Source organism: Aquarana catesbeiana, unplaced genomic scaffold (assembly GCF_042186555.1).
Source record: "Aquarana catesbeiana isolate 2022-GZ unplaced genomic scaffold, ASM4218655v1 unanchor237, whole genome shotgun sequence".
NCBI classification, from domain to species: domain Eukaryota; kingdom Metazoa; phylum Chordata; class Amphibia; order Anura; family Ranidae; genus Aquarana; species Aquarana catesbeiana.
This window is the reverse complement of record NW_027362665.1, coordinates 521,634-541,172: the sequence shown is the minus strand read 5'-3', so window position 1 is coordinate 541,172 and position 19,539 is coordinate 521,634. Positions and strand designations below refer to the sequence as shown.

General features: G+C 44.6%; 1 protein-coding gene across 1 annotated transcript in view; it reads right to left on the bottom strand.

The window, feature by feature from the left end:
• Nucleotides 1-5,213: 5,213 nt before the first annotated feature.
• The window catches only part of LOC141122059 (uncharacterized), a 29,692-nt gene continuing 15,366 nt past the window's right edge, over nt 5,214-19,539 (bottom strand). Inside the window, exons 2-4 of the mRNA XM_073611855.1 lie at nt 13,917-14,096; nt 13,685-13,828; nt 5,214-7,696 (exon numbers count right to left, since the gene is read on the bottom strand). Of these exons, the coding sequence (XP_073467956.1) occupies nt 6,452-7,696; nt 13,685-13,828; nt 13,917-14,081 (1,554 nt within the window). The 5' untranslated portion in view covers nt 14,082-14,096 and the 3' untranslated portion in view covers nt 5,214-6,451. The remainder of the gene's footprint in view (nt 7,697-13,684; nt 13,829-13,916; nt 14,097-19,539) is intronic.

Below are 19,539 nucleotides of genomic sequence, written 5' to 3'. Positions count from 1 at the left end.
AAAGCCTTTCCATATTTCTCAGGTGATCCCACCTGAGACATGGATTATATGAAAAAAGCGGGAGAGAATTGGTTGACTTATGCGCCCTATTGGTATGATAGGTCAGATAAAAAGGTGAGAAGGAATCCCAGAAACAAAGAGGCACCAGGACTGCATGCCATGGAGCAAAGGAGAATGATGTGTCCTCCTACAGCTCCCCCGCTCCCTATCCCACTCCCCTCTTATTATTCAGAAACAAAACTGTATCCCTCGCTCAAGGTTTATGACCCACAACCCTCACACCATCAGTCATTTACTAAAGATGAAATAGATTTCTTGGCTGCAGCGGTTTACCAAGCCGGGCCAGCCAGACCAGCCAGAGCCACAACACCAGTACAGATAGAGGAGGAACAAGGGTCCCCCAAGACCCCAGAGGGGAGTGATAGGACTGTTTCCCCACCAATCCAGGGTAAAGAAGATTCAGACTCAGAACTAGGGGGTGCAAAGGAGGGACAAGGGGAAGCTAGTGGTAGCAATCCCCTCTTCAAGAGCTTGCCAAGATCCTTCCATCCCATCAGCCCAATAGTAAAAACATTAAGAAGTGGAAATCTCGCCATCTCAGCAGTACAACAGTATCCCTTCTTAACCGTAGAAGACACTTTAGTAATCAAGGTATTAGAATTACATGAGATGAATGATATAGTCAAAAATTGTCCCAAGCCCACTACAGCCCCTGGGAGTACATTGAGTTACCTAAAAAAGGTTTGCAGAGGCAGGAATTTCACCCAAGAAGACATGAGATTAATCATAGATGGTATAGTGGGGACTACATCCAAATGGGATTGGGCACAGGTCCCTAGTATTAATATCCCTATTGCTCTTAATACACCAGCTACTGATTATCCCTTAAACGAAGAATCTGGAAGGAAGATAATGTGGGAGGAGATAGAAAAGGAACTTAGTAGAGCATTTAAAAATAAATCCTCACTGCCCACTGCAGTAGCTTGCAGGCATAAATCAGGGGAATCAGTACTCAAGTTCTGGACATGTTTCAGTTCAGTCTGGACTCATGATGCAGGTTTAAAATTAACACATGTTTGACATACACTAATGATACAGATTTTCATTAACAACTTCAAACCACAGCAGCAATTAATGGTTAAACAACAAATTTCAGATTGGCCAGAACAAACACATGATGCATTTAAAAAGGCTTTAACAGAAAAGGATGCAGCATGGTGTTTCGAGGTGCTCAGAGAGAAACCAATAAGTACCCACTTCCAAACAGACATGTACCAGAGAGGTAGGGGCAGAGGAAGAGGCAGATTTAAGGGTCGAGGACCTTATTCAAGGTCACCATATCCTAATATGAATACACAGCCACAAAAGATGGGGTGTTTCAATTGTGGGGACCCTAATCATTGGAAAAGGAACTGCCCTCACGAGGTGAGGCAGCCACAGATAAGTGGGGATTCCAAATTTGAATCCAAACAGATGCCAGGTTGCACAGAAAGACCTCCGAGGTTTCAGGTCGACTGGGGGACTCAGGCCCCACAATGAAGTTGCTCAGAAGGTGGGGAACCAGCTTTTCCTTTGATTTCTCTCCACTACAGGGAAGAACCCATGATATCCCTCTGTGTAAATGGTAGGGATATACCATTTCTTGTAGATAGTGGTGCTACTTGCAGCACACTGTCCCAAGAATTTTAGAATGGAGAGATGATCCAAGCTTAACCTTCTATGGGAATTAACGGCCTCCCCACTTAAACCTTCCAAACCCCTCCAATAGAGGTAGACCTGGGAGAAATGGGTCCTACAATAGTCCACAGTTTCAGAATTATACCCAAGTGTCCAGTTTATTGGGTAGAGGCCTTATGGGGATATTGCAAATTTCAGTGAGAGCCACTCCCGAAGGGGGACTAAGGGTAGAGTCATCAAAAATGAACATCTTTGCCCTGAAAACCCTATATACTTAGCAAAAGAAATCCTAGCAGATGTCCAGGAAATACCAGTGAATCCTTAGGTGTGGTCTGATGGTCCCCTAGATGGTCCTCTTGCTGACAAAGTGACCAAAACTGCAGCCACCACACAAGAAGCGCAGATTGCTATGCCAATGTTGACACAGGAAATGAGTCTCCTGGACCATGCACTGATAGAACTCCAAAAACATGCCACAGATGAGGATCTAAAAGACTGGGGGAAAGAAGAACATTCAGAAGGGGAGGATGAGGATTTATAACAAGAAGATGAAAAATGGGAAAAGTCCACAAGCGGTCTTTTCCTCAAAGAGGGGAAACCATGTATCCCTGCAGCCAGTGCACCATTGTTCATAGCTCAGTACCATGGAGTAAGCCATAGAGGGTGGAAAACCACATGTGAAGTATTACTAAAGGATTTTTACGTTTCAGGTTTGACCAAACTAACAAAAGACTATGTAGCACGCTGCATCACATGCATTAGAAACAATCCAAATACTCCTCACAAGGCAAAACATGAACATCTTCCATATCCCACCACCCCCTTCACACATCTACAGATTGATTTTACTCACATGCCCAAGAAAGGCACCAAAGAGGAATATCTGTTGGTCATTGTGGGCGTATTCTCACGATGGGCAGAGGCCTTCATAACCACAAGAGAAGACACCCAAACATTGGTCTGCATACTCACAGAGGAAGTGATTCCTAGATGGGGATGCCCACTACAGATAAACTCAGACAATGGCCCAGCTTTCATATCAAAACTCTGCCAAGAATTAGTTAAAGCATTAAAGATACAATGGACGTTTCACATCACTTACCATCCACAGAGCTCAGGGATAGTAGAGAGGATGAATAGGACCATTAAGGATAAACTCAGGAAAGCTACAGGAGGTACTTTCCACAAGTGGGAAAAGATGTTGCCTGTAATCCTGGCTGAGATCAGAATGACTCCCAGCAGGACTACAGGTTACTCTCCATTTGAGGTCCTAATGTGTAGACTGTTCCCTACACCTTGAGCTAGGACACCTTTAGTTTTGGAAACAGGAGTTTTAGACCAGGCTAGGGAAGGGTATGTCTAAAAACTAATTGAAACTTTAGATCAAGTAGAAAAAAATGTTGCTTGCACCTCTCCTCTTTCTCCACAGGATCTGCCTACACATCCTTTCCAGCCCGGTGACTGGGTCGTGGTGAAACAACTGGCACAGACCAGAAAAGGAGGATACCCGTTCGGACCAGAAACCAAGGTGGTGGCCATGACACGTACTGCAGTCCTGGTAGAAAACCAACAAGCCTGGATCCATGCCAGCCATGTAAAACCCTTACACAAGGAGAGTGCGAAGCAAGCTGCTAGAACACGAGCTGACCCAGAGATAAAAAAAACAGGAAAAAGGAGGCGCAGCAGGTGGTTTTAGCCCTCGAAGAGCGAGTGAAGCAGGTGTTTTAGACTCTGAATCATCAAAATGACTGTGCTCATAGCCAAGGACTCTGGCAGACTCTGGCTGTTGCTCTTGACAACCGTAGTCATTATTTTTGTCCCTGACTGGGTCATAACGAACTGTATCTATCACCCGGAAGATTTGGGTGCAATTAAAAGTATCTGTGGGAACACACATACACAGAATATTACAATGACACAAGCTAGGAACATTACAAAATCCTGGAGCCCCGTTGGAGGAGAAAGTTTTGGTTTTGTTGGAATCTTCTCATGGCTCAAGGATTTTGTACTAATTATAGTGATGATTATGATTCTCATCTTGATATTAGATCTGTGTTATGAATGCTGTATGTGTCTAATGGAGAGGGTACATCAACCACGTAATGACATATTGCAATACATCATGTATATGAAAACTTATAGGACAAGTAAGGGGCTTAACCCCAGATTAGACATGTAAGGTATTTTGCCTCTCCCTTTTTGTTCTTATTATGCAAAGTTAGAGAAAACATATAGATTAATGTTTTAAGAGGGGATTGAAGGAATATGTAGAGTTTGTCTTAAACCACTATGACTCCATCTTAGGATTAGTATCCATTTTAGTATATCATGCTAAGTTGTCAATAAATTGTTTAAATGTCACATAACTTGTTCTTTGCCTTAGGAATTCTCCTACGCGGGTTCCCATGAAGCTATCTCTCAGAAATTAGCTTGTTCCCGTTTAATCAGTGATTTCTGAGGAATAGATACTGTTGTACTGTAAATAAGCTAAGTTTGTTATGTATTGTATGTCTGGAACATAATTGTTTGCATAACTAAAAGGTCCCATGATGCACATGGGGTGTAGCTATAATGTTGTATCATCATTATTTTTCTTATATAAACGAGAGACAAAAGCTCATCAGAATTACTTGGCGAAAACTACAGCACTGTATCTGTGTCATTGTTTCTGAAGAGTATTTCTCCAGGCCGCCTGTCGGTGATAAGACTAGGAGTGATGTCAGACCCCGGTCTATAATAATTTAACCCTTACATGAGTGAGGTCAGAAATCTGCTTCATGATTGGACATGATATGGATCCTTCCTCATCTGATTCCTGGTAATGGAAATCTATAATATTACCAGTCTGATATCAGAGTGTAGACAAACACAAAGATGAGATATTTTACAGGCATCGCCAATGGTGGAAATCGCCAAATTACGATGTTCAGGGAAACATTACAAAACCTACCTACAATGGTGGAATCATTTGTCACAGAGACCAGCAGTACCCTTCTGGAACATTCAGGTGAAGACTAAATGTGCTCTCAGATATCCTCACAGGGCAAGCTTTCCAAACTGATGCTGGATGGTTTCCACATATGCCCACTATGTTTATTGGGCTCCACTTATCGCACCTATGGGCCTAGCATGGTGGATGCCACTGAGTAGAAGAGAGAGATAGACCAGAGAACATCCGCTCACTGCTCCCTGTAGCTAGAATGAACCCAGAAGTGATATGTATTAGGTGACTTTTGAGTTCATTGCTATCATTCCTGACCACTGTGGCCGGAGAAGCTGTGAATTATTATTATTAATTTACAGGATTTTTATAGCGCCAACAGTTTGCGCAGCATGTTTAAGTCCTGGAGGTGAGTATGGGAGGAGGTAACGAGGGAGCTAGAGAGCAGGAGGCGTTGGGAAGAGTGGAGAGGATGATTTGGGAGATATCTGCAGATGAGGTTGGTGATGTAGCTGGGGGTGATGCTGTGGATGGCTTTGTATGTTGTGGTTAGTGTAAAGGAATCGCTTCCCACTCCGCTTGAGTGCTTCCATCATATATCGCTTCCTCCAGTCTGAAGATAGATATCAGATATTCTAGCCGCATATTACAACCAAGAACTAGGCAGCACACTTTTGGCAGCAAAGCTGGAACACATTTATTTGAACAAACTAACACAGAATATATAGACCATAGGAGGACACCCCCTCCTGATCATATTACCCTAACAATACAAACTGCACACAGGAATATAATTAGAACAGACATATACTATAAACTCTGTGTTAATTAGCTACCTGAATGACTGAGAGGTTTCATTCCAGGTCAGACTTGCCGACTTGTACAATACTGAATGCAGTGTACTGGACAATACACATTATTACAAGTATAAACACAACCCACAATGGTTTGCTTAGCAGACAGAAAAAGGCGAGTTAATAAGTACAAATAACAATGGTTGAAAGACCCCTAGGAGGCACACTAGACCTACTTGCAATAAACACATTATAGCAGGCAACCTCAGACAGGTGGCTTGCTGATGACATCAACATCTGCTATGACTCCCATGGTGTGGAACAGTCCTTGCTGGAAATGTGGCATCTAGGCCCTTAACATGGTCCCTAGGCTTAGAGTCCCAGAGTCTGTGTGTCTTGGGGAGACATGGACTTGAATCCAAAATAACACCACTCCATGGATACTCCATACTTTCCAAAAAGTAGTGTTCCCTTAAATGCCAGGGCCTATAGTCAGTGGGTAAGATAATTGCTCCCAGTCCTCTCCAAAAGCCCCAGTCCCTAGCTATGTCAGTCACAGTTAGTATTTTGAATTTTATACGGTGGGATAGGGGAAGCCAGTGAAGGGATTGGCAGAGAGGAGCAGCAGTCACGGATCGGTTAGTAAGGTGTATTAGTCTACCAGCAGCATTCATAATAGACTGAAGGGGGGATAGCCTGTGAAAAGGTCAGCCAGTGAGGAGAGAGTTGCAGTAGTCGAGGTGGTAAATAACCAAGGAGTGAATAAGTTGTTTTGTGGTGTCATTAGTCAGGAGGGGGCAAATTCTAAAAACATTGCAGAGGTTAGGGGGGCAAGATGTAGCCGGTGATTGGATGTGGGGCCTGTAGGAGAGGTCAGAGTCTAGGATTACACCCAGCACCCTTCCCCACATGAGAGCTGTGATGTCCAGCAACATTCATAAATAAGACATTTCTCGCACTCAAGGCACTAATACACCTCGAGGGTTGTGTGGGATGCCTGATGTACCGGCAGACAGGACTTTAGTGAGGAACAATTCCCTCACTCAGGACAGGAAAGTGGCTTCTCCCCCATGTGCAGTCTCTGATGTTTGTAAAGACTGGACTTCTGTGTAAAACATTTTCCACACTCAGGACAGGAATACGGCTTCTCCCCCGTGTGAGATCTCTGATGTCTGGAAAGATTGGGCTTCATTGAAAAACATTTCCTGCAAACAGGACAGGAATATGGTTTCTCCCCCGTGTGAGACCTCTTATGTCTGTAAAGATTGGACTGCTCTGAAAAACATTTCCCACACTCAGGACAGGAATATGGCTTTTCCCCTGTGTGAGAATTCTGATGCATAGAAAGAGCGGATTTAGTGGAAAAACATTTCCCACAATCAGGACAGGAATATGGCTTCTCCCCTGTGTGAGATCTTAGATGTTTGTAAAGATTGAACTTCAGTATATAACATTTCCCACACTCAGAGCAGAAATATGGCTTCTCCTCGGTGTGCAACCTCTTGTGTTTTTCAAGATTGGACTGAATTGAAAAACATTTACCACACTCAGAACAGGAATACGGCTTTTCCCCCGCGTGAGATCTCTGATGTGTGGATAAATGCGAGGATTGTGAAAAACATTTCCTGCACTCAGAACAGGAATACGGCTTTTCCCCCGTGTGAGACCTCTGATGTATTAAAAGTTGTGATTTTAGTACAAAACATTTCCCGCACTCAGGACAGGAATACGACTTCTCACCCGTGTGCACTTTTTGATGTGTGTAAAGATGCGAGGTTCGTGAATAAGATTTTCCACACTCAGAACAAGAATACGGTTTTTCTCCTGTATGATGAGATATTTTATGGTCGTTAAGTTTTGATTTAAAAAGAAAACACTTCCCGCACTCAGGACAGGAATACGGCTTCTCCCCCTTGTGAGACCTTTTATGCACATTAAGTTGGGATTTAAAACGGAAACACTTCCCGCACTTAGGACAGGAATGTGGCTTCTCTGCTGTGTGAGATCTGTTATGCCTATTAAGTTTGTATTTAGAATGGAAACACTTCCCGCACTCAGGACAGGAAAAGCTCTTATCTGTTGGAAGGACGGCACCGTCCCTCACAGTCTGAGGTTCCTCAGGATAAGAGGAATACGATGGTCCATCTACACTGTGTGGTGCCGGATGGACATTTGAGATATCCGGGTTTTCTCCTGGACTATACTGTGTGATGTCCTCATCTTCTACTTTACAGTCTGGAGACAAAGTGAGACAATCCTCTGAGGTTTTCCTCATCTCCCGTCCATCTACTAAAATAGAAATAAAAAGATTATTACTAGACATGAGCAGATTGGTTCCCCTAAACCAGGACTCCGCCCACATCAGGCAGCTTTGTCTCTGAGGATCTTACAATTCCCCCCTCAAGGTAACTAGTAAATGGGTCCTCTGATCTCCTACCAGTTCATTTCTTTATTCATAGACCTTAGTCAGAGAGCGAGGAAACAACGAGAACTGTATTTTATAGGAGTGACAGTGATGAGGGGATTATAGGACGAGTGTCCCCACCCCCTCTATCACTCATTGCCATCTTCCCAACACAAGAAGTCCTGCACTTCCTTATTTAGTTCATGATTTAGTCATGAATAACAGTGGGGCTGAGCCCCACCAGAGGTCAGAGAGTGAGGATGGGGGGAGAACAACCAAGATGAAGACTGGACTGATCCTGAAGACCACCATCATTGGGTTATTGACTCCTCCCTCATTATCACTTTCTGTTTAAGGTTCCAAAATTTGAGGATATTATCACATTATTATCAACATGTAAACGTCTGTGCTCCAACCAGATATAAAATGTCCAGCTGGTAGAAAATGGGTGTAACAAAAAAGAATACATATTATGTGTATATATAGCAGTGGGTAGAGGGGAGAGAGCAGAAGTCAGGACTATGGAATGTACAACATATTGTATAAGATACAACAGATAGGACTATATAGTATCAGAATGATGTAATGTACAACATAGAGTATATAGTGCAGGGGTCAGGAGTATGCAATGTACAATTAAGGAAAATTGTTATCCATACTTACCGTAATTTGCCTTTCCTGGATCCTCCCCATGTCAGCCTACTATGGGTCAGCTCCGCCCCCTCTGACCCCTCCAGGACCACCTCTTTCTTAGCCCATAAATGGTGGCTGTCTGCCCACACTAGTGTTCAAAAATACCCGCCTCGCGATGGATAAACTGGGTGGGAATCCCCGGCTGACATGGGGAGGATCCAGGAAAGGAAAATTACGGTAAGTATGGATAACAATTTTCCTTATTCCTGGACCTCCCCATATCAGCCTACTATGGGATGTACCAAGCAATATTAAGAAGGGAGGGAAGACAAAAAATAAGCCAAACCCTCAATGCAATGCTACTCAAATTTTTAATGGGCAACAGCCGCTGTAATAACCATAGAGCCAAATGTTTCCTCAGGCGGACAAGCCATATTAAGCCTGTAATGCCTAATAAAAGGGCGCACTCCAGCTTGCTGCTCTGCAAACTACCTCAGGGGCGAACTTTGCGTATGCTGCCCAGGATGCTGCCATACCCCTCGTCTAATGTGCTTTGATCTCTGAAGGAGGAAGGCCCAGGGTTTTGTATGAAATATGTATGGTCTTGACAAACCAGGAAGACACAACTCTGGATGTTGCTGGCATACCCTTTTTAGGCCCCATTGGGAAAACCTACAGCTGATCTTGTTTTCAAAAGCTTTTAGTCCATTTCAGGTAGGTTGAAACTGCAGAGACCAGGTCTAACCTACTCCACTCATCATCAGCTGTATCCGCTGGAAAGGCTGGGAGAATTACCTCCCAGTTCATACGAAATTATGTGGCCACCTTAGGTAGAAAGCTCGGTACCGGCCTAAGGACTATCTTGTCTGGGAGCACCAAACAATATGGCTCTTTAGATGAGAAGGCGCACAACTCGGAGACTCTTCTGGCCGAGACAACAGCTAGTAAAAAACAAAAAACTGTTAAAAGAAATAATAAACAAGAGAAAACTTGATCAAAACGGAGGAACCAGCAATGTTCCCAAGACTAGTGTTAAGTCCTCTTTTGGAAAAAACGATTTCAATGGAGGTCTGATTTCTATGGCTGCCCCTAAAAATCAGATCACCAACGGATGTAGAGCATATCTTGTACATGACATAGCCGACAAGGCGGGGATTTGACCTTTCAGGGAATTATAAGCTAACCCTTAGAGACCACTCTGCAGAAACTTCAAAATGTTAGATACTGAAGGAGATCCAAAGTTCCAACCCCTTCCTGTAGTATTCCAGATCCGGTGATAGGTTACATTCGTAGACCTCTTACGAGCCTGTAATAATGTCTCCACTACACCGCCCGAGAGACCCCAGCCAGATAAAGCCCCCTCTCACTTTCAAGTCATTAAATTCATCCTCCTGCAGTTCGGGTATCAGGCCCCACTCTGCAGTAGGAGATTTTGACAAGGAGGCAGTGGGATTGGTGAGCCCAACTTTATCCTCCAAGCCAAAGGGAACCACGGCTCCCTGAGCCAGTAAGGTAGGACTACTATTGCTGTGACCCTTTCTCGCTGAATCTGCAGCAGGATTTTGAGAGCCAAGGGAAGCGGCGGGAACACATACACCAAGGGGAAGTTCCAAGACCTGGACAGAGCACCCTGACCCAACGCCTGTGGATGCCAGGTCCAGGAGAAGAAGCAAGGCAGTTGACAATTCTTCTCCAATGCCATAAGATCTATTGAAGGCGTCCCCCAGACCCTGAAGATCTTGCATAGGTACTTGGAGTTGAGGCCTCATTTGTTGTAATCCCCAAAGCCTCGACTCAAGCGATCTGCTAAAACATTCCCAGGCCCTGGGAGAAAAGATGCTGTAAAAGAGCCGAGATTCTTCTCTGCCCATAGGAAGATTGGCATGCCACCTGAAGGAGCGGGCAATGTCTTGTGCCCCCTTGATGAGACACATAAGCCACCGTAGTTTTGTTGTCCAAAAGGATCTTGACAGCTCGACCTCGCAACATAGGTTGGAACAGCATCCAATCCCAGGAAATTTGCACTCTTCGCCCCACAAAGGTTCCATTAGCCTTGAACCTGCTGTCCCAGGCAGTGTGCCCCGCAGCCTGCCAGACTGGCATTGGTCGTCACCACTATTGGTTCTGAGGCCTTCAACGGAACTCCGCGGGAAAGATTGTGAGCTACTGACCACCAAACCAGGGACCAGATTATCAGAATTAGCAGATAGATTTTCTGGAACAAGGAGTGACAATCCCACTGAAGAAGAAAGTTGCATTGAAACCTCCTTCTGCCCCACCTGACCCACGGGCCTACTGGAACTGTGGCTGATAGAACCCCCAGATACTGCATGCATTCCTTCACCATCATAGAAGGCCTGGCCATCACTGCTTTTGTCTGAGACTGGATCTCCTGGACCTTCCTCTGAGGAAGAGAAACACGACCCCGATCCTTGTCAAATTGTACTCCTAAATACTCCAACATCTGGGTCAGATGCATCTGGCTCTTCCGAAAGTTGATCAACCAACCGAAACGAGCTAATGTTTTGCAGGTGAAATTCACATGAACTATAAGGAGCTCATTTGATGGACCCAGAAGTAGCATGTCATCTAAGATCTGCTGCTGGAAACCCGCTGCATTGCTGATTCCAAGTCTTCGCAAAGTGTAGCTTCCCATCGAATGGAACCAAACACAGACTGTGCTTGGAAGTCTTATCGGCCGACCAATGCTTCAACCATAAGGCTGTGATGGAATGAGCCATTATCTTTGCTGTTATCTTGACCTAGTCAACAGCCACAAACTCTACAGAAGTCTTGAAAACTGCAAAGGAGAAGAACTGTCAATACCCAGACTTTCATACGAACATCTATCCACCAGCTCCACTACCCACACTCTAACGCTGGATTCACACCCATGCACTCCCAGCGCTCCCCACAGACCCGCACCACAGAACGTGCTCCATAGGTGACCATGGTAAATGGACAGTAGGTCTGCGTTTATTCTGCGATCCATAGGATCCCTAAAAGAGACCTAATCCTCCAGTGGAAGCATAATGTGGCGGGTGAATTTACGTAATGAAGCATCCACCTTAGGCGTAGTGTCCCAAGGGGTACAGCTTCGATACTCTATTATGCACATTGAGCTTCTTCTCAGGCCACGCCCACTCATCGTCAATTACCGTATTTATCGGCGTATAACACGCACCCCAAGTTTAGGAGAGAATTTTAAGGAAAAAAACTTTTAGGAGGGAAGTTTAAGGAAAAAAACTTACATTTAAATGCCCATCAATGCAGCCTCATCAGTGTTCATCTGCAGCCTTTCCCCAGTGTCCAGTGCAGCCTTGTCAGTGCAGCCTTGTCCCCAGTGCAGCCTTGTCCCCAGTGCAGCCTTGTCCCCAGTGCAGCCTTGTCCCAGTGCAGCCTTGTCGCCGCCGACATACAAACGTTTAGTTTGTATTTTTAAACATGGCGCCGTGGAGTTTGGAGGGACTCGGCGGCGCTCGTTCAGCTGAACGAGCGCCGCCGAGGACACAGTGACTGGGCGGAGCCGAGATACACATAGCCGAGGGTTCTCGGCTATTCTCGGCGCCGTTCACAGTCACGCCCAGTCCCTATGATGGACATAACACAGGTCCAATGGCGGGACTGGGCGTGACTGTGAACGGCGCCGAGAAAAGCTGAGAACCCTCGGCTATGTGTATCTCGGCTCCGCCCAGTCACTGTGTCCTCGGCGGCGCTCGTTCAGCTGAACGAGCGCCGCCAAGTCCCTCCGAACTCCACGGCGCCATGTTTAAAAATACAAGCTAGGTGAATGTCGGCGGCGATCGCTCCGACAGATCACAAAATAGCGGGGATCGGCGTATAACACGCACCCACGATTTTCCCCTTATTTTAAGGGGAAAAAAGTGCGTGTTATACGCCGATAAATACGGTACTTCTTTAATTTCAGAAATGAATGGGAAGGAAGGGAACGATTTCTTTAAATACGGGTAGTATCTTTGCTGTTTCTTTGGAGGCGACGATTCTTTCTGCCACTTCATCGCATCCTTAACAGCCTCCACCAAGGGGGGAACCAGTGCAAAAATTAAACGTATGCGATTCCGAGATCATCTCAGCCTCAGATGGATCCGAATCGCTATCGACTTCAGAGTTAAAACGCACTGAAAACACATGACCTGAATCTGCAGATGCTGAAGATACAGTAGGATGAGCAGGATTCCTTGAAACACTCTTTTACCCTTCCTTGACTGCGTGCTTAATGTAGGATTTAACCTGGCGTGCTTTCGCAGCATTGTCCTGAGCTGCCTCCTTGAAGCAAGATGCACATAGCCACTTTCCTCTGAGGACCTCAGTTGATCAGACCCAACAGGATCTTTTTTCTGCCAGGGCTGGCGATGAAGACCTATCCGAAGGAGAGGATCTTCTTCTGTGTCTGCGCCCAGATTTGCTCTTTCTAGAGGCTTTCTAAAGTCTTGACCTCTCTTGGCTCGGTTCTGAGCAACTAAAGTGAGGTAAGGGAGATCTGGAATGCTGTGACAACGGGCGTCTATCCAGCTGCCTGCGACTCTGCGATTTGTCATGTCTAGTCCCTTAAACTTTAAAAGGCATCTGGAGCGAGGATGAAAAAAAGAACATTGGTGTGGGCAGACAGCCGCCATTTATGGGCTAAGAAAGAGGTGGTCCTGGAGGGGTCAGAGGGGGCGGAGCTGACCCATAGTAGGCTGACATGGGGAGGTCCAGAAAATAAATTATATAGAGTAAGGGTCAGGACTCATAATATTGGTATTCAGTAATCAGTGGAAGATTAAATGTTCACATGAGACAATCTGCAGAGGTCCCACACCGCTGCCTCCCATCTCCTGAGACTGAATACATTGTTGGTTATTTATGAAAGGCAAATCCACTTTGCACTACAAGTGCAAACTACAAATGCAAAGGGCACTTGAAATTTCACTGAAAGTGCACTTGGAAGTGCAGTCGCTGTAAATCTGAGGGGAAGATCTGAAATGAGGGGAAGCTCTGCTGATTTTATTATCCAACCATGTACAAGCTAAAATGCTGTTTTTTATTTTCCTTGCATGTCCCCCTCGGATCTACAGCGACTGCACTTCCAAGTGCACTTTCAGTACAATTTCAAGTGCACTTAGCACTTGTAGTGCAAAGTGGATTTGCCTTTAGTAAATAACCCCCATTGTTTCTATGTGTTTATCAGATGATGGGGGATCTAGGTGGACCCTCCGTACTGCTCTCTCCTTTACAATAAAGTCTCCTCTTACCCGGTGATGTGAGGGGCGGCTGATTGTCCATCATGACGTCCTTGTAGAGATCCTTGTGTCCTTCTAAATACTCCCACTCCTCCATGGAGAAATAGACAGTGACATCCTGACACCTTATAGGAACCTGACACACACAATGATACAGTCACCATCCAGACACATCCCTTGTCTGTTACTGGATAATGTCCCAGAATTCCCAGAATCCTCCTCACCTCTCCTGTCAGCAGCTCCATCATCTTCTTGGTGACTTCTAGAATCTTCTCCATGTTGTGTCTTGTAGGGATCAGGGATGGAGGTGGGGGGATGGTGATGGGATTCTGGATTCTCGAGGATCTTCTGGTCATATTATGAGATCTCCTTCTTGTAGATTTCTTCATTATTACTGTACAGTTCTGTGTTATACAAATATAAATATCACTCTCCCATAATCCCTCATCTCTGTGGTCAGCTCTGTATTTATTCTCCAGGGATTGGCCACAATGTCACTGATTCAGCAAAAGACAGACATCTCCATCCAATGATATGATTACAATGTGGTCAGATTTATAGCTTATTCTAGAAGTCATACTGTGTAATAGAGTCACACAATTTTTTACTAGTAAGGACCACTGACCCCCCAGGAAATGTTACCCATTTAGTTATTTTCTATGCCCAATGTCGCCATCTTGTTCTATAACCAAATATCAGAGTATGTACACTTTATGTATTCATAGTACTTGTGTGCAGGGCCACTGATAAGGGGTACCACCGGCCCTGCTGTATGGGGCCCGGGCCCTATCAGTTCCAGAGGGGCCCAGGAAGCTAACATGTCTATCTGAAGCGGCTAAGCTACATTCTGTTGGCTTACGGTCATTCTATGTTAGCTGCACTCCCTCTCTTCTCTCTCAATGTGACTTGTTCATATTCCCTTCTGATTGTAACTGTTTCTGTTTCCATTCTCACTCTGCTTCTCAGATATGCCCCCATCCCCCTTTCCTACAATAAAGCTCTGATCCTTTTCCCTGATATCTCTGATTGTGTCCTGGTGGCTCCCTGCAATCCTTCACTCCTGTACTCCTCGTTCTGTCTGATCTATCCGGTCTCCTGTCTGCACAGACTATATATCTTTCCTGTTGTCTCCTTGTTGCTCTGCTGACCAGCTGTATTCCGTTCTGCCTTTATCTTCTCCCACCACAGCTTAGTGTTCTATATGTAGCTGGCCTTTCCACTCCTTTCCCACTATAAGTACCTGGTCTTCTCACTCCTCTCCCACTATATGTAGCTGGTCTTCTCACTCCTCTCCCACTATATGTAGCTGGTCTTCTCACTCCTCTCCCACTATATGTAGCTGGTCTTCTCACTCCTCTCCCACTATATGTAGCTGGGCTTCCCACTCCTCTCCCACTATATGTAGCTGGGCTTCCCACTCCTCTCCCACTATATGTAGCTGGTCTTCTCACTCCTCTCCCACTATATGTAGCTGGGCTTCCCACTCCTCTCCCACTATATGTAGCTGGGCTTCCCACTCCTCTCCCACTATATGTAGCTGGGCTGAATGATGAGCCGAACACCCCCCGGTTCGGTTTGCACCAGAACATCTCGAACAGGCAAAGAGTTCTAGCCAACATTCAAACTCTATTAAAGTCTATGGGACACGAACATGAAAAATCAAAAGTCCTCATTTTAAAGGCTTATATTCAAGTTATTTGTTGTAAAAAGTGGATGGAGACCTGGATACTGCCCGGGGACATGTATCAATGCAAAAAAAGTTTTTAAAATGATTGTTTTTATAGGAGCAGTGATTTTAACCACTTCCTGCCCAGCCGTCATTTTGCTATAGGCCAAGCGGGAAGTAGTTAAAATCACTGCTTTTTTGGTTCAGGTATCCTGCCTGAGCATCATGTGATGTCCAGCAGGAAAAGCCACGATCATGCGCCCTAGGGGGCACACAACGTGGCGATCGGTGTGTCAGTCTGACACTGCAACATCGATCTCGGTTAAGATCCTCTGACGTATCAGCCGTGTCCAATCACGGCTGATTGCAGTGTAAACAGGAAGAGCCGTTTATCGGCTTTTCCTCACTTGAGTCTGACAGATGCAAGTAGAGGAGAGCTGATCGGCGGCTCTCCTGACAGTGTCACCTCATCGGTGCTGCCTTATAAGTAGAGGTCGACCGATATGGGTTTTTCTCTGGCCGATGCCGATATTTAGAAATCGCGGTGGCTGATGGCCGATATGTGATGCCGATTTTTTTGGGCCGATATATTTGGCCGATTTTTTATTTTTTTTTCCCTTCATCTCATAATATCTAACAGTTAGACCCCTTTCACACTGGGGCGTTTTTCAGGCGCTTTTGGGCTAAAAATAGCGCCTGTAATGTGCCTGTAGAACGGCTCCCCTGCAGTCTCAGTGTGAGATCCCGAGTGCTTTCACACTGAGGCGATGCACTGGCGGGATGTAAAAAAAAGTCCTGCAAACGGCATCTTTGGAGCGGTGTATACCCCTCCTCCACCACTCCTACCCATTGAAATGAATGCGCACCGCTGCCGAAGCGCCTGTAAAGCGTTTTGGCAGCGGCGCTTCAGGGGCGCATTTAACCCCTTCCTCGGCCGCTAGCTGGGTTATAAGCTCCCCGCGAGCAGCCGAATAGCGCCGCTAAAATGACGGTAAAGCGCAGCTAAAACTAGCAGTGTTTTACCATCAACGCCTGCCCGCTCCAGTGTGAAAGCAACCTTAAGTAATACAGAAATTTTTTTTCATTTAAACATTAAACAAAACAAACCTCCAATCAGTTCACTTGTATGTATAATTTAGAAAAAAAAAAAACACTATCTTAAATAATAAATATACAAAAACAGGTAATCAAAACTTTTGGACGAAAAAAAATGGGCTAACTTTACTGCTTAGTTTTTTTTTTAATTCATTACTGTATTTTTTTTTTTTTTAAATTGCGTTTGAAAGACCGCTGCGCAAATACCGTGTGACATAAAATATTGCAACAATCACCATTTTATTCCCTAGGGTCTCTGCTAAAAAAATATATACAATGTTTGGGGGTTCTAAGTGATTTTCTAGCAGAAAATACAGGATTTTTACTTGTAAGCAACAAGTGTCAGAAAAGATTTAGTCTTTAAATGGTTAAACTGAGAACTTCTCCACACGGAGTTCAGTCTATTGATAAAAGAAACTGAAGAGATACAATGTATCTTCTTATCAGACTTGGCAGGCTGCCCAGAGAAGGAGAGAATCCTCTCCACAGATAACCTCAGGAAACTTGCATTAACTTCTATTACAGAAGTCATTTGCAAGTCACGGCTGAAGTTATAATCGGCCTTTTTTATCAGCACAATCGGCCGATGCCGATTAAGTAAAAAACGCCAAATATCGGCTGATATATTGGTCGACCTCTACTTATAAGTGCCTGTCAGTGCAGGGCCCCCAATGGAGCAGAAAAATAGGAAAGAATGAAAACGCTCCACCTCCAATGGAAGTTGCCTGCCGTATGCGCTCTCTTCCCTTTGACAGCTCTTATATAGGCGAGGGCGGGGCCACCCGGTGATGGTCAGGCTGCCGTCAGGCGTCATGAATGACTGTGGATTACATTGGGGGACACTTTTTATTTTTTTAATAAAGTATTTGTCAAAAACGGTCTCTTGTGGTTTTTACTTTTTGACACTGTTTTGGTAAATGGGTAGCGGTGTGATACCCATCCACATAGGGGGTGTGAGATCTGGGGCCCCATTGTTAAAGGGGGCTTCGAGATTCTGATAAGTCCCCTGCCCCAAAGCACCCACCCCCCCATGTTGAGTGCATGTGGCCTGGTATGGTTCAGGAGGGGGGTGCTAGCTCGTCCCCCTTATCCTGACCTGCCAGGCTGCATGCTCGGCTAAGGGTCTGGTATGTATTTTAGGGGGACCCCATGCCGTTTTTTAAATTTTTGTGTGGAATTTCCCACACCGTCTTTCTTTATTTTTTAATAGACGGGTGCCGGCAATTGTAACCGCGAGTCATTTTAAATGGGATTTTTTGCTTTAGAAATGTCAGTTTTGCTGTAGCATGTTCTGTATATGCTACAAATGTGTCACTTTACAGGCAGACCAAGGGGGCCCCCAGGCACAAGATTTAAAGGAATAATTCATTGTTGCACCTAAGCATCATTAAAATCACTGCTCCTGATAAAAAACATTTTATTTTTATTATTATTGATAAATGTCCCCCAGGGCAGTACCCAGGCCACCATACTCCTTTTAAGGCCAATCACTTGTATATAATGCTGTTTTTTTTTTTCGTTTTTTTTACCGGCAGTTTTTTTATTCAGCTGTCAGCGGGGACACCCATTGACAGTTGTTGACTCTTCGGTTGTTAAGGACACCCCGGCCCGGTTCATTCACAGCTAGCTTACACTGACACAGAATGCACTGTGCAGTTCTCAGTGCATTGCAGGGTTTTTGTCGGGGTGAACACCCTGCAAATTTGGGGGGGCCCTTTCAGGTAGTCAGTGTAAAGAACATAGCACATATCATGAGGGACTCCATTTTAGTTTTAAGACACCATTTTAGTTTTACAGGAAAATTGAGAAAACTCAAATGTGAGTTTTAACTGAAACCAATATTATCTTTAAGCTGTTATCTATAGAAAACCTTCTCAAGGTTGCCTATACATTTTAGCTAGAATATGGAGTTTGGCCTAGCTCATGTTTGTTCTTGATAAGATTAGTGTGTCCTTCACTTGTTAAGAAATACATATATAGTAGAAATGATGCAAGATTTTGTCTTATAACACCAGCTAATAGTTAAATATTAACTGAACCTATTTTCATTTCAATGACATGTATAAGGTTAGTAAAACTCCTCCCATCCCTCAAACTGCATAAATACTGTCCCTTTTGACCAATACAAATTAGATGTCATTAAGTGGCTAAGCAAACCTGTCTCCTGTGTCACTTTATTGATATCTCCAGGCCTGGGGGTCAACGGAGGTCTTCCTGCATTACCTGAACCTATCTGGGTGGTCTTAGAAGCCGTAATCTCCTAACAGATCTGGGGGCTCGCCGGGATAAAAAGCCAAATAAAATCATATCTGAAGGTAAGTCTTCATTTTGTCTTTATTGACGAAATATTTCTTGCCTCAGCTCTGATTAAAGCTTTTTAGACCCGTAAATTAGTAGGGGATAAGAACCACGCCAGAGGTTAATATTAGAGGGTTTTTGGGAAACCCACAAAGATAAGCAGTACTGCATACACATATATAGAGACATTCCTTTTGGGAAGGGATATGAAGTGGTTAATGAGGAAATAGACTCCGGTGACCCCAAAATCCTTTGCTTTTTCTTATCTATCGCATTAGAAGTTATAAGATAATCTGTTGTGTGTGTGTGGGTCAGAAGACTGGGTGGTAAGAACAGTCGACTCCCACTGTCAATATGGGTCAGAAACAAGGTAAAGAAGATCCTCCCCCTCTTCCCAATCCAGGAGAAACGTGTAAGGATTTTGTAGCCAGAATTTGTGGTACTAATTATGAATTCATAGTCCCATGGGTTTCAAATTTAGCGGGATGGACCGAAGCCATATACAGTGTAGATCCTTTTCCCCGGGATGGCGCTAATGATGAATTTCACATAGATATGATAAAAGGATTGTGTTTAGGAGATAAGAGAGCTTTCCCTTGGTACCCCGGGGATCCTCAATGGGATATGGATTATATGGAAAAGGGAGGAGAGAACTGGTTAAAATACGCCCCATATTGGTTTCAGAGGGATAATAAGAAACAGAAAAAGCCCACCAAATGTTTAAGTAAGGAAGATTATGACCAGAAACATAGAGAAGAAGCCGATAAAAAGAGATTTGTCCCTGACCC